The 15,834-nt window shown below is 43.7% G+C and overlaps 1 protein-coding gene across 1 annotated transcript; it reads right to left on the bottom strand.

The window, feature by feature from the left end:
- Window positions 1–13,289: 13,289 nt before the first annotated feature.
- On the bottom strand, window positions 13,290–15,436 carry LOC122920069. Its single transcript, XM_044269280.1, has 4 exons — window positions 15,256–15,436; window positions 14,013–14,169; window positions 13,596–13,938; window positions 13,290–13,319 (listed from the first exon to the last, which is right to left on the bottom strand). Exons 1-4 carry the CDS (start codon window positions 15,434–15,436, stop codon window positions 13,290–13,292), a joined length of 711 nt encoding a protein of 236 aa, XP_044125215.1.
- Window positions 15,437–15,834: the final 398 nt, after the last annotated feature.

Here is a 15,834-nt window from a genome sequence, read left to right as displayed (position 1 = left end):
TTTTGGGTTCATTGAGAACATGGTTGTTGTTCAATAATAAAATGAATCCTCAAAAATACAACTTGCCTAATAATTCTGCACTCCCTGTATTAGGGCTCATGTTAAAGTCAGACTTTGCCCCCGCTGGAGAGTTTTGGGCAGACCCCCCACTCACATGACTAGTTTTACTTTCAGGGGAAATATGTCCTTCCAGCATCTCATGGACCTGCTGCCTCATGGTGCGCTTGTTGTTGGAGGTCATTGGTGTCTGTAATGCCTCCTGCATGTTCCGAAGGCCATCTTGGATCAATGTTGCTGTGAAGAAAGAGGTAAGTTTTGTGGGGTAACCGTGGTTTTTCTTCTTCCTTGTCATCTCCAGTGTCTTCCTGGGGGTGAGTAGGTGGATAGGGGTCTGCTCCAGCGCAGTTTGGGTGCCTCTGGAGTGCTTTATAATGCTGTACTCGGCTGTGGTTGCTGGAGCTCAGCTATGCTGCTTCTGCTTAGCCCTGCATCCGGCTCCGGCCCCTCACTTTCTCATTATTGAGTATTGAATGCAGATTGATGGGGGAATTTATTTATTTTTAGCACAGGGCTGCAACATAACAAAATATGAAAAAGTGAAAGGGTCTTAAAACTTTCCAAATGCATTGTAAATCTCTGTCTCCATATATGTTAATTTTTAGTGTTCAGTTTTTTTTATTTTAGTGAATTTTAATACTACAGTTTTTGTTTGCACAAAACATCTGCTTGCATGCATCCTGCAACCATTGAGCACTGATCAGTACTATACATTTTACTGGTCGCGTCTGTGCTCAGTTTTCCCTGCAGTTTTTTTTACTGTAGAAGAAATTATTGGGTTGTACTCGATCACCCCATCACCACCCAGGGAAAAAAAGGGGGGGGGGGGAGGGAAGAGGAAAAAACTTTCTGATGGGAAGGTGATCTGGGGGCAGCCGGGGTGCTTCTCTCTCCCTCAGTCAGCCACAGGGAGCCATGTCTGCGGCTCTACTGACTGATGGGGGGGGGGGGGGTGAGAGAAGCCTCAGTCAGTTACTGCAGCTCACGCTCAGACAGCTACTGAAAGGGTGGACATCCCTGTGTCCGTCCAGGGCTTGCGCCGGAAGAAGGACAGGGACTATCCGTCCTAAAACTGGACGTCTGGCCATCCTGTCCATAGGACAGCTCTGTACTGTGTCCTGGAGACTTCTCTTTCCCAGGATGCTTTGCAATAACCCACAATGCATTGCACTACCAACAATGCAGTAGTCTTTGTAACAAGAAAAACAAAGTGTAATACAATGTAACACCGCTGGATGGTGCTATAACCACATTAATCACTACAGAAATACCAAAACTTTGGTAAACGTGAAATAGAATCCTTTTCCCTAACCCTGCTGGGCAGAACACTCCCCGTCTGGCGTCAACAGACGCCACTATTGAATCATTCTTTTTTAGCAACCGATTTTGGTCAAAGATGGCATCAAGCTTCTTCAAAGCGCTATCCTTGGAGACTGTTTGGCCTTTGCTGAGGTAGTCTATTTTCTTAGCATGACATTCACGTTGTATAGTGCAAATTATTATGTTCTTGGACCTTTCCAGATTAGGAGCGGTAAGGGCGTGTTTGCAGTGATGCCAACCTTTGCACGGCTTCAGGCTCACAGGTAATGTCGACTTGTAAGACTGAGATATATGAACTACACAAGCTATAGCACAAACGAGCAACATCCAGATGGAAACAATGGGATTTGAGTTGGTGATCCGAAGTCACTGTATGTAGAACAGATACTTCAGGTCGGATTTCTTCATCGGCATCTGGGTCTACCAATTCAAACGTGTCGGCTCTGGTACTGCAAGACTGCAAGACGTTGAACGATCCAGGAATGCAGGACATATAAACTATGTTGTGTCCTTTAGGTGGCTTGGTGCAACGGATCTAGTCGTGTGGTCTGTAGGATCATGCTGTGTAGGCACGTAGTGCCACTGTTTAAGACAAGTGGATCTACTGATCCTTAGTACCCGATTGCTGACGTAGACGTAAAAGCGTCTGGTTTTGTTGCAAATATATCCTAGGACTACCTTGCTGTCTCTATAAAACTCGACTTCTTCGATTTCCAGGTTCATTCCTGATGTTATAAATTCAGCCAACTCCACTGCAGGCACAGCAACACTAAGTTCTAGTCTGGGAATTGTGTGTTTGCGGAGTGGCGCTAGTTTGGTTTATGGCATGGGAGCATAGGGTCGTACCACGTGAAGGCTAGTCAAAGCTTCAAGAAACTTTTTCCAACCTGTCCACAGGTCCTTTTTGTCCGTGAGAAGCGGGTCATCCCAATGAGGAGTCTCTGTGGTGAAGTCTCTTAACATAATTTTGCCTTGGATAGTAACAGGCTCTACGAATCCCAGAGAATCATATAGACTGTTTATGGTGGACAGAACTCCTCTACATGTGAAGGGCTTTTCTCCCTTGCTGATTTGGAAGGTGAATGTGTCTGCTTTTAAATCCCAGAGCAAACTGAGGCTCCGCTGCATGGGAAGGGAGTCGGTGCTAAGATCCAAGTCCTCTAGATCACCTGAATGGTCCTGGGGTGAGAAGGCCTCCATTAACTCACGGCTGTTGGAGGTGATTTTGTGCGACCTCAAATTAGATAAAGTGTGCATTTCTTTGGCCCTTTTCAGGAGACTGATTGCGGTTGCGTTCGTGGGTGTGGATTTCAAGCAGTCGTCCACATAGAAATCTTTTTCCACAAAGGATCTGACATCTGACCCATACTTTGCTTTACCATCTCGGGCTGAATGTCTGAGACCGTAGATAGCGACTGCAAGGGAAAGACTGTTTCCGAATATGTGCACTCTCATTTGGTACTCTACAATGTCTTCATTGGGGTCGTTGTTGCTACAGAATCTCTGCGGAAGCGTAGAAGAACCTCCAGAAGTCTGTTGTTGAGGTCTGGACCCAAAAGGAAGACATCATTTAGCAAGACATCTTCGCACCTGGCGCTCGAATACTACTCGTATATGCCCTGTTCTTTGTTGTTAGGTAAGCGTCGTCTCCTGGGTTTAAACGGTTGCGACCCAGCATTTTGACTTGTCTTTTACTATTTCTTGATCCATGTTATCCAAGAACAGCTTGTCTTCTAATGACCCTGTTGTCTTCTCTTGTCCTGTGAAAAACTGTGCACCCTAAGTGATCTTGCTCGCCATCGCAGGCGTCGTCTTTACAGGAGGTATCTGCGAAAGGACAAGGCACAGGAGCACTGTGTGGCAGTTATTTTATCATCAAAACTACTGTGACATGGCTGGAATAGGGAAGCACGCAAGGTAGAATTTTTTTTTTTTTAATAACTTACTAAAAAGCGAAAATGTTATTACATATTTCTCATCTAAGGGACGGTGGCGCCGTCTAACGGGGTGAAAAACTTTTTTTTGTTCTACCTTGCGTGCTTATACCTCATCCACTAGGGGACTCCCCTGTTGGTTCTTTTCCCCCTGGCAGCCTAATATCCCTCCAACAGCAAAAATACGAAAGCACATAACTTTTTTGCCTTGGCTAAATACATTTCCAGGTCCCTCCCTTGGCGCCCTGCTGGATACTCTCGAACTTCCTTTGGGAAGAATAGAGATTAACCCCCCCCCCCCTTCCTTTTTTATCTCCTCTATCCCATGGAATAGGGAAGGACATCCATTTTTAATTGTGTTGGTTAGCATACTGTTGACTGATGTCAGCTTGTGTGCTCCTCCTAGACAGACGTCTCCTATGATAACTCATCCTTCATCAAGTCTCTGGGCGTATGGAGCGTTTTGGGAACTGTTAATCTGTCCTCTAGCCTTGTGAACTTGCAGTATGTCTCTTACAAGGAGTAAGGGTCCATTCACACGTCCGTGGTGTATTGCGGATCCGCAATACACCCGGATGGCACTCCCCGCAATTGCGGACAAGAATAGGACATGTTCTATTTTTTTGCAGAGCCGCGGCCCGGAAGTTCGGGGCCGCGCTCTGGAAGGTCAACACGTCGGTGGAGCCACTATCTATTCAATTCTTTAGCTAAATTCACCTTTTTCGACACCTTTAACATCATAGGGCCTGGTTCTCCCTACTCCTTAAGAACATGTTCTGGTACCATTGAGACGGCGGGGAGGAAGGCAACTGGATATAAGGTAAAGTCCGTGGATGGTCAGACCTGATTGTCACTACCAACCATACTGGAGTGCAATCACATACCTGACAACCAGTCTGAGATACCTACAACAGAGGGGGCAGCATACCACCCCCACCTGAGGAGTATAGCTCACCTGATACCGGAACTGGACCTAAAAGCCCCGATAGTCTTAGGCTCCATTCAGACGTCCGCAAATGACTCCACACCCGTTCCCGATATTGCGGAATGGATGCGGACCCATTTGCGGATATGTATATATGCCTACTTATATATGCATATATATTAACCCTTTTTTTATATACAGTGTGAGCCTGTAGTGCCACCCTCTGCCACCCCCCATCCCCCATCCACTCACTCTCACTACACTTGGCGACTCTGGCTGAGTACTATAAGTTGCACAGAATCCCAAGGGGGATGCGCTCCCAGCTGAAACCCAATTTCTTTCCAGTTGACACTAAGTTTGCACAGAAATTCACGCAGATCTCCAACAAATATGCTATTGAATTTGGAATTCCTCCAATATGAATTGGGAGTTACACGAGATCAGCTTGAAAAGGCGGACAACAAGTTGAAGGATGTCCTCCAAACACAAGATTATGAGGTATACCTGACGAGTTGTTCAGCATATCTGGATAAGTTCAGAAAGGAGCAAGAAGTGATTAAAAGGCGTAAATGGTTACGAGATGAGGAGGACTACAGACAAGGCAACGTTTACACCTGGCATGAGCAGAGGGGCCAGAGACGCCAACCTAATTATGGTGGTAATAATAACACAAGGAAATATGTTGGCGACTCCAGGAATAAAATGGCACCCCCCACAACAATGGGATCCACACAAGCTGAGCAGCAGAATGATTGTTTTTTAGGCGCGGTCCTAGATCCAAAAGGACCAGACGTGGTGGACAAAGACAGCACAGATGGAGAAAAGGAACAACGCACAGCAAGAAATTGGCCTGTAAGGAAAAGAAATCAGTAGTGGCAAATATATCTTCCCTTGTATTGACTAATGCACAGACTGAACTTTTATCAAAGGGCTTGTCTTATTGCCCTTCAGTGGGTGTAGACTGGTTTCAACTTGAAGTTGACTTACAGCAGTTTTTCAGGAACATTAAGCTTAAAGTGTGGTTCTCAGATGTAAATAAGCATTTGTCTAATAGTGAAAGTGTTAATAACTGTGAGCTCTCCCTTCGCGGTGTTGGTGTACACGCGAAAAATGACTTCACTCCGCAATTGAACTGTCCAGCCATTGACACATACATTAACACAGTCAGTGCAGATATCAACAACCTAAAGGGTCCCATGCAGGAGAGTGGTTTAAGACACCCGAAAATGACATCAGCAGAGATACAAGCTCTTGATGAGCTGTGCAACAACGGTTCCCTCACAGTCAAACCCGCTGACAAGGGGGGAGCCGTTGTTGTCATGGATTCAAAATGGTACATCTCTGAGATCCAGAGACAGCTTGGGGAAGTTGGAGTGTACAGGCGTCTCAATCATGACCCCAAGTTTGATGTGATTAGAACCATCACTAGGGTGCTTGATAGAGCTAAAATGGGAGGCCTGATTGATGGACCACTGTACACCTACTTATTAGTGACACATCCTAAGACACCATTGTTATATGTGTTACCTAAGATTCACAGGTGCCTCAGCAACCCCCCAGGGAGACCTATAGTGTCCGGGAGGGAGTCAGTGTTTTCCAACATAGCTATTTTTCTCAACAGGATCCCCCGCTAGTTTGCTAATGCAGCTAAATCGTACATACGATATACAGGCGATTTCTTGGACAAAATTGTGCGGGTGGTGGTGACTCTGAATACTATATTGGCATCATTCGATGTGATCAGCCTCTACACCTCTATCAACCACGATAGAGGGGTGGAGGCAGTCAGAAAGTGTTTTATGGATACCCAATACACTGATAAATGTAAAGAGTTTATCATTGACCTGCTCGGTGTAGTGTTGAGATGTAACTATTTTGCTACTTTCTCCAATTGCGAGGAACCGCAATGGGTTTGAATATGGCGTCGACTTATGTCAACATTTTCATGTCAGGCCTCGAGGCAGAGCACGTCTATGTGTCCCACCACTTCAGCCATGTGCTGGTGTGGTGGAGATACATAGACGATGTGTTTGTTGTCTGGGATGGCACTGAGAGTGAATTGGCTGAGTTCCACAATTTTCTGAACGGAATGGATCCTGAGATCCAGTTTACCCTCACTCACTCCACCGAGCAGGTTCAATTTCTTGATACAATGGTAAAGATACAAGGGACGGTATTGATGACAGATTTGTTCATTAAACCGACAGAGTGCAATAAATTGCTGAAATTTGAAAGCTGCCACCCGCGCTCTATGGTGAAATCACTGCCACGGAGTAAGTTACTCTGTGTCCAGCGAATTGTGAAGGACCCACAGTTATGTGAATTGAGACTGTCAGAGATGTATGACAAATTTACCTATAGAGGTTACCCCAAAAAATTGGTCCAGAAACTTCTGGACACATTGGGGTCCGGTCGCTCTGAGGTAGCCACTAGGCAGGTTACAAATAGGGTGCCATTTTTTTCCACATACACAGAAGGTAGCTACCAGATAGCAGGGGTCATTAAAAAACACTGGTCCATATTGAAAAGCAATTTTGGTGGTGTCAAAGAATTTGCTGTGCCCTCTCTCATGTCCTATAGAAGATCTAGTAATCTACGTGATAAATTGGTTAGAGCGGAGGTAGTCGGAGAGAAAACACCCATTAAAACCTATATAGGTCACAAAAGATATGGATGCTTTCCGTGTCTGAGCTGCGTGAATTGCAGCTATATGCTAAAAGGGGAAAAATTTACGCACCCAGTACTTAAAACTCAGTTTGAGATACGACACTTCCTTACATGTAATAGCTCATTTGTTATTTATTTACTGTCTTGCCCTTGTGACCTCCTCTACGTTGGAGAGACCACTTGTGATGTAAAAACGAGGTTGAACTACCACAGATACTCGATTCGTCAAAAACGGAGGGATCTCCCTGTGCCCAAGCACTTTGCCGAGGTTGGACACAGATAGAGGGATCTCAAATTCAGAGTTATTGACCATATTCCCCATCTGAAAAGAGGAGATAATAGAGAGCGAATATTGAAACAGCGAGAAATAATGTGGATCCATCGGCTACGTACACTCAAGCCTGATGGCCTGAATACAGAATGCAGATGGGATTTGTGTGGATAGGATGTGCAGTTTGTTCATTTGACGTGGGTGATTTAATCCGCCTGGCCTGGTATGGGGAATATACAACAGTGCTAATTTTGATGAAACTGATTTGTAATTTTTCTAATTTTCTATTTTCTATATTTTTTATAGAATCTCTGGACAGGCTTAAGGGCCCTTTGTCTACTGTTAGTGGGCAATGCCGTAGGTAGATTCTGAGTGTCCGCGAGTGTGGCTGCTTTCACCGTATGAAGAAGAGGTGGACATCAGTGGGTGTGATCTTGAGTGTGCTATTAATTGGATGTTGTTAATTTGGAAGAATAAAAGTAATTATGATGTCTACAGTGGTGGTGATGGAAGTGCGGAGAAACTGGGCGTAACAATGCGGTGCCAGTCAGCATGAACAAGTCACACCATGATGCACTGTAAGCTAATGAGAAAGGTTAAATCCCATTTTAGCTATCTATTAGTGAGAGTGAGTGGATGGGGGGTGGCAGAGGGTGGCACTACGGGCCCTCGGGTTGTCAGCTGGGAAACCAGGGGACAGCCGTGTGATCCTTGTGCTGAGCGGTGAGACTATCGCGGTCGTCACTGACAGCATAGTGCAATCCCTCAGCCCTCCCGGACATGCACGGAGGCCCTTGTGATGATTGTTTGCATTTTTGCTAACGCGATTACCCGGGTTGCCCCACTGATGTTCGAGCCGGGATGTAAACATTCCAGGTTACCATGATCTCTGGCATGCCTCCTCGATGATGAATGGGTGTGTCCGTGTTACATGGTCTTCCCTCTCCTCTTTCCTCTACGACTTGTACGATGCGCTCCACGGTGTGATGCTACGTTTCAGGGAGCGTGAGAGCGTGGGTATGTAGCGTGGGCTGGGAGGATGGGAATGACTGTTGGACCTGGCGCAAGCGCACAGCAAGGATGGTCCCCAACACTCGCGGCCACGTTGAACCATTGATGGTAGGCGCCACTATTTTAACACTTTATAGGATGCAGCGGTATCCCTCTTTTGATAAGAGATGTTTTTAACCCTTGATGTACATGCACTCTTTTGCAGCTCTTTTGTATCACAATCTATACAGGCCCTTGGCTCCGATATGTTGGATGTGGAGGGGTATAGATATATGTATAAGATTTACACTATGCACCTTATATTAACTTTGGCACAACCACTGGAGCTTAGTGGTATTTACATGGATTTATTTAGAATATGGATGTGTCATAGAGAGTGTCATGTGACAGAACACTGATGGACATCATGTGATTGATACTGTGTGATTGATAACATGTGAACCCACTAATTGTACTATGTGATTGAACTGGCTTGTGGGTATATATACCCTGTGTTTTGCACTGTTGTAAAGCTTGACAAAGGCCTCATTGAGCAAGCCGAAACATTGCTGGGAAATAAAGTTTGGGGTCTTCACCCTTTCACCGAAATCTGGAAGTGCTGCCTCGTTTTTGGAACATATATATATACACACTATATATATATATATATATATATATATACAGTACAGACCAAAAGTTTGGACACACCTTCTCATTCAAAGAGTTTTCTTTATTTTCATGACTATGAAAATTGTAGATTCACACTGAAGGCATCAAAACTATGAATTAACACATGTGGAATTATATACATAACAAAAAAGTGTGAAACAACTGAAAATATGTCATATTCTAGGTTCTTCAAAGTAGCCATCTTTTGCTTTGATTACTGCTTTGCACACTCTTGGCATTCTCTAGGATGAGCTTCAAGAGGTAGTCTTGAAGGAGTTCCCAGAGATGCTTAGCACTTGTTGGCCCTTTTGCCTTCACTCTGCGGTCCAGCTCACCCCAAACCATCTCGATTGGGTTCAGGTCTGGTGACTGTGGAGGCCAGGTCATCTGGCGCAGCACCCCATCACTCTCCTTCATGGTCAAATAGCCCTTACACAGCCTGGAGGTGTGTTTGGGGTCATTGTCCTGTTAAAAAATAAATGATGGTCCAACTAAACGCAAACCGGATGGAATATCATGCCGCTGCAAGATGCTGTGGTAGCCATGCTGGTTCAGTATGCCTTCAATTTTGAATAAATTCCCAACAGTGTCGCCAGCAAAGCAACCCCACACCATCACACCTCCGCCTCCATGCTTCACGGTGGGAACCAGGCATGTAGAGTACATCCGTTCACCTTTTCTGCGTCGCACAAAGACACGGTGGTTGGAACCAAAGATCTCAAATTTGGACCAAAGCACAGATTTTCACTCGTCTAATGTCCATTCCTTGTGTTCTTTAGCCCAAACAAGTCTCTTCTGCTTGTTGCCTGTCCTTAGCAGTGGTTTCCTAGCAGATATTCTACCATGAAGGCCTGATTCACACAGTCTCCTCTTAACAGTTGTTCTAGAGATGTGTCTGCTGCTAGAACTTCAGTGTGGCATTGACGTGGTCTCTAATCTGAGCTGCTGTTAACCTGCGATTTCTGAGGCTGGTGACTCGGATGAACTTATCCTCCGCAGCAGAGGTGACTCTTGGTCTTCATTTCCTGGGGCGGTCCGCATGTGAGCCAGCTTCTTTGTAGCGCTTGATGGTTTTTGTGACTGCACTTGGGGACACTTTCAAAGTTTTCCCAATTTTTCAGACTGACTGACCTTCATTTCTTAAAGTAATGATGGCCACTCGTAGCTGCTTTTTTCTTGCCATTAGGCTACATTCACACGACCGTGTGTAATCCGTTCCGTTTTGCGGATCCGCAAATAACGGATCCGCATGTCCGCAAAAAACGGAAGAGTGGCTTCCGTATGTCATCCGCAAAAAACGGACTGCAAAAAACGGATGAGTAAAAAAAAAAAGTAAAAAAGGAGGAGAGAATAAAATATTATAATATATTCATAGTTGTCAAGGAAACTAATGTAGAAAAGTCACATGCTCCTGAATTCAGGTGCCATTTTGTGCTTTTCTAGTCGGATAGAGCTGTGTGGGTATCTTGTGCCTTGCTGGTATTGGATTTTCACTGTTTTCTGTGCGACAACCATGGCAAATTACTTTGAACGTGAACTGCTTCTACGCTGGCTCCTTTCTCGGCGCTTTGGAAGTAATTCGCACATGCTGCAAGAAGAACCAAGGAGGAGACGGAGGCAATGGGTGCATCCTATTGTCTCACAAAGGCTCCAAAAGGGACACTTCCATACATTATATGCAGACCTGCGACAGGACCCTATGAAATTTAACCAGTTTTGTCGAATGTCTGTGGAATCCTTTGATCGCCTGCTTGCATCTCTTCGTCCGTACCTAACCTTTCAGGACACGAACATGAGGCGCTGCATTGGACCTGAAGAAAGACTCATTGTCACTTTGAGGTAAATTTAAAAAAAAAAACTATTATGTTCTAGATTAAATAATTTGTATTTTATATAATAATGGATCCTGCAAACAGCTTGCAGACATAAAGCATTTGTAGACGGATCCGGATATGGATCCATGTCACAAATGTATAGCAAATGTGGACCTGTCTCTCCGCTTCTCATGTGGACAGATAGATTAGTCTACCTAATTATTTTTAATGCATGCCAGATCTGTCATTGTGGTTTGTTTTTAATGTGGCATCTGCCACTTGCAGGGGTCTCAAAAATGTAAAATATGATGTTATGTAGCCTGAATGTGTAGTCTTTAACCATGCCTTTCTTTAGTAATGGGGTTTTCACATCTCAGACAATGTGGGCATATAGCTAGGATATGCCCCCATTGTCTGGTGGGTGTGGATCCCACAGCTTGGACCAACAATTATTGAGAACATAGCACACAAAGTGAAGGAGGGTGCACAGCGCATGTGCAGCCACCATCCATTATTTTAAATTGTCCACACAAATATAGCCAAGCCCAGCTCAGCTTTTTCCACCAGCCTCATAAAAATTTAAAGGAACATTGGTCACATGCTCCAATTCAGTTTTCTAAGAAAGACATGGATAAGCGCTTGGTGGTGGACCTTTAAGTGTGGTTTCAAGAGGTGGGAACCGTAACCTATCATGCTATGAGTTGATAATAGCCCTTAATACTTTATCACACAGTATTTTACTTATATATATATATTTTTTTTTATATCTTACAGATTCCTGGCAACTGGAAACTCCTTTGCTTCGCTGCATTTCGAGTTCCTGCTGGGAGTCTCTACGATCTCTGGGATAGTCAGCCAAACGTGTCAAATCATATGGCAACATCTCAGGGAAGCGGTGATGCCCACCCCCAAGGCGGTAGATTGGCTACGTATCGCCGAGGGTTTTCAAGAATCTGCGCAGTTTCCAAACTGCCTTGGGGCACTTGATGGCAAACACATACGTGTTAAGAAGCCTGCTCACTCAGGGTCCCGGTACTTTAATTACAAGCAGTACTTTTCTGTGGTGCTGTTAGCCTTGGCTGACAGTAATTACAAGTTTGTAATTGTCGATATCGGGGCCTATGGAAGTACATCAGACTCCCGCATCTTTTGTGCCTCCAGAATGGGTGAGCGACTTCGCGCCAATCAGTTAGCCCTACCAGAGCCCAGAACACTACCCGGATCAGCAGGTCCCCCGGTTCCATTTGTAATCGTTGCTGATGAAGGGTTTGCATTATCACCCAATCTGATGCGGCCCTTCCCCAGGCGCGATTTAGACAACAGAAAGCGCATATTCAACTACCGACTGACTCGTGCCCGTCGGTTTGTTGAGTGCGCATTTGGTATACTTTCAGCTAAGTGGAGAGTATTTATGTCGTCAATCCAAATGGATCCGGAAAATGTCACCCTGGTGATCCAAGCTTGTGTAGTTTTACACAATTTCACCAGGATCCACGATGTGACCTTGGATGCTGAACTGCTTCAAAACTTGACTACCACACCAGTCAATTTTGAACAAGTCCGACATGGAAGACCTGGAACAGCTGGACTAGCTGTCCGGGAACGCTATGCGGACTACTTTTGCAGTCCAGAGGGAGCATTGTCGTGGCAGATGGATGCCATCCGTGGTGGTCGTTAATTTCATCTGGTCTCTGGGATCAAATTTGACAAATTTAAAGCATTTTTTTAGTTAGTTAGTTCCTCTTTTTTTTTTTTTGTGATAGTTTAGGGACTCGCAAGGTAATGTGGACCCTTGACGTGGGCTTGCGAGCTGGGGTATTATTTTAAAAATGTATTAAAATTTTTCATGGCCTTTTTTCCATTTGTTAGACTAAAATAAAAATAGACCATGAAATATTTTAATATAAATTCACTCTAATTTTTAGAGTTTTAATTTGACCAATTTTTAAAAATACCCTCTAATATCACATGCAACTTATATTTTAAAATTGTTTTTTTCCAAAAAAAATTGTCTTCGAGGATTTTAAAGACAAGCTCCTTTGTATAAAATAACTATTCCTAATGTTACACTTGAATGCAAGTGGACCTGACACTTGCATAGTGAGTTTGTTAAACTTTTTATTTTTTGACACAAGTTTGCGGTAAATGATATTTCTTTTTCCGTACAAAAAGTCTCATATTCCACTAACTTGTGCCCAAAAATTTCTGAATGGAGCCTTACAGGGGGGTGATCAGGGAGTCTATATGGGGTGATCAGGGGGTAATAAGGGGTTAATAAGTGACAGGGGGGGGGTGTAGTGTAGTGTGGTGCTTGGTGCTACTTATTACAGAGCTGCCTGTGTCCTCTGGTGATCGATCCAAGCAAAAGGGACCACCAGAGGACCAGGTAGCAGATATATTAGACGCTGTTATCAAAACAGCATTTAATATACCTGTTCGGGGTTAAAAAAAAAGCTTCTACAGTCTGCCAGCGAACGATCGCCGCTGGCAGGCTGTAGATCCACTCGCTTACCTTCTGATCCTGGAAATCTCGCCTCTCGCGAGAGGACGCGCCGGCGCCTCCTGGAGGAATAAAAGGGACGCTGCCAGGACGCAATCCTGCGTACAGCGGTCCTGTAGCGGTTAATAAAGACTGACACAATTTAATTGATTTTGATGAACTTTTTATCAAACTAACAATAAAAATAATAAAAAAATCACAGATAAAAAAGTTCACGGGTGTATGGACCACTTCCCCTGCGAACTATCGAAGCAAAAGTAGAACTGCTTGGCATTGTTTGAGCAGGCATAGTAATCTGTGACATACTTGTTGCCGACGGTATATTGGTTCTTGTTTGCGATCGAATCTGTGCCTGTCGCATTTTTTCCTGATCAACATACTGTATCATGTCGAGGGGCATGTTATCCCCTTCAAATATATACATAATTGAGGACATTACATTTAGTACCATCATATGGCGGTCTTCTGGTATTCGAGATAAACCAACCGACAGTGAACGTAACATTTTTTCCTCTGGTGTCTCAGATTTGTTTTTGTTCAAGTACTCCAAAACTTGAGAGTCAATATAGTCTCTTCTGGCCATCTCAGAGGGAGCTTGTGGATTACTGCCTCCCCTCCTTTTTTTGCTTGGACGCTGAGTAGGCTGTTGAGGCGAAGTTTCCTGGTGACTTTCCTCATCTGGTCTTGGAACATCCTCCATTTCTACAGCGGCTGTGGAACATGATGGTGGTGGTGTTGGATTTTCTATGTCAGTTGAAGAGTCACCTTCAGCCTCCAGATTGTCCACAGTACTAATTATAGAAAAAAAATTTAGTACCAAAAAAAATAATTATACATTTTTTGAAAAAAAAAAAACAATACTTACGGTCGCAGGTCCATTATAGGTAAAAGAAACTGTAAATCCTTGGTGTAGAGATAAGGTTTTTTTTTCGGTTTCCCATCGCCACTGTGACCTTTGTTGGCATTGAACTCACGGCGAAATTGATCACGGCATGAATTCCATTTTGTTTTTAGTCTTTTTACTGCAAAAAAATGAATAAATTATGATTTACTACATTATTTTACCGTTATTTATTCCTATGTCACTTTAGTTACATTATAAAAAAAAATATAATCACCTTACAACGTTCATGAGATTTTATAGTGGGGACGGAGCAGCAGTCCAGCAACATGGTGCTGGGATCCGCTTAGCCACAAGTATAAAAGTACCCTATTTGGATTTTAAGAAAAGCACAACTATTCAATTTAATTTTACATATAAACATTTCATAAAGCCATCTGTGATGGCTTTCTGAAATGTTCATATCAGAGCACCATAGCAACTCCTATCAGTGATGGCTAACCTTGGCACTCCAGCTGTGGTAAAACTACAACTCCCAAGATACCCAGCTTGCTTGGCTGCTCTCAGAACTCTATAGAAATAAATGGTGCATGCTGGGAGTCGTAGTTTCATCACAGCTGGAGTGCCAAGGTTAGCCATCACTGTCCTATAGCATGCCCTCTTTTTTTTTTTTTTACAGGGTCAGTGTTCCATCCTTGCAGACGAGATGTCTGCACTAGAAAACTGCAAGGGCCTAGCAAAGTCACATAGGAAAAGTTTGCATTTAATATTGTGCATAGATGCATGGCATAAAATATGATAAGATGCATGATAGGATTTTATTATAAGCACTTCTTTTCTATGTCACTTTACAAGGCCCAATGAACATTTCATAAAGCCATCTGTGATGGCTTTCTGAAATGTTCATATCAGAGCACCATAGCAACTCCTATAGCATGCCCTCTTTTTTTTTTTTAACAGGGTCAGTGTTCCATCCTTGCAGACGAGATGTCTGCACTAGAAAACTGCAAGGGCCTAGCAAAGTCACTTCGGAAAAGTTTGCATTTAATATTGTGCAGAGATGCATGGCATAAAATATGATAAGATGCATGATAGGATTTTATTATAAGCACTTCTTTTCTATGTCACTTTGCTAGACCCATTATACTTTCTAGTGCAGATGTCTGAACAACAGCCTGGAGATGGCAATCATGGATGCTACAGGAGTTTTTTTTAACTATAGATTTTAGACCAAAAAAAAAAAAATCTGTTATAAATTTTGACTTACCAAGTCCCATACGTTTCTCAGATCTGTATCTTTCCCATTCATCAGGCAAGAGCTCCTGCGCGATCTCTTCCCATGAACGATCCTTTCGCACACGGTCTTGGTACATATTTTGTCGGCAATCCCAAATCTCTGGCCTGTCTTGGATCAAGACAATGAGTTTGCTGACATCAATTCTAGACATTTTGGAGAGCAATCAAGTTGGTGTCCAACAATCGTCACCAAATGCTAGAAATGATTATTTAGCCACAACCCCTGAGGGCAGAGCCAACATTAAAATTAAAATATTTAAATAAAAAAACGGAAACGGATCCGCAAATATCGGATGACATACGGAAACCATTCCGTATGTCATCCGATATTTGCGGATCCATTCATTTCTATGGGGGAGCGGACCGATTTCTACGGACAATAATAAGACATGCTTCATATTTTTGCGGTGTATAAAATCGGAAAAACGGAGGCGGACAACATACTGAATGTTGTCCGCTAATTTAATTCACCCATAGGAATGAATGGGTCCGATTTTATTCCGCAAAAAACGGAACGGATGCGGATCGGACGCGGAAAAAAAAATACGGT

Source organism: Bufo gargarizans, chromosome 10 (assembly GCF_014858855.1).
Source record: "Bufo gargarizans isolate SCDJY-AF-19 chromosome 10, ASM1485885v1, whole genome shotgun sequence".
Taxonomy (NCBI): Eukaryota; Metazoa; Chordata; class Amphibia; order Anura; family Bufonidae; genus Bufo; species Bufo gargarizans.
The sequence above is the reverse complement of the archived record's forward strand: the minus strand, read 5'-3'. Positions and strand labels throughout refer to the sequence as shown.

Excerpts from the sequence above, each read along its gene's own strand:
- LOC122920069 (XM_044269280.1), bottom strand. The coding sequence starts at position 15,436 with ATGTCTAGAATTGATGTCAGCAAACTCATTGTCTTGATCCAAGACAGG. Across the intron at positions 13,939-14,012 it reads CCTATAATGGACCTGCGACC|TACTGTGGACAATCTGGAGG; the intron begins GTAAGTATTGTT and ends TTCTATAATTAG. Across the intron at positions 13,320-13,595 it reads CAGAAGACCGCCATATGATG|TTTGATAAAAAGTTCATCAA; the intron begins GTACTAAATGTA and ends TTTTATTGTTAG.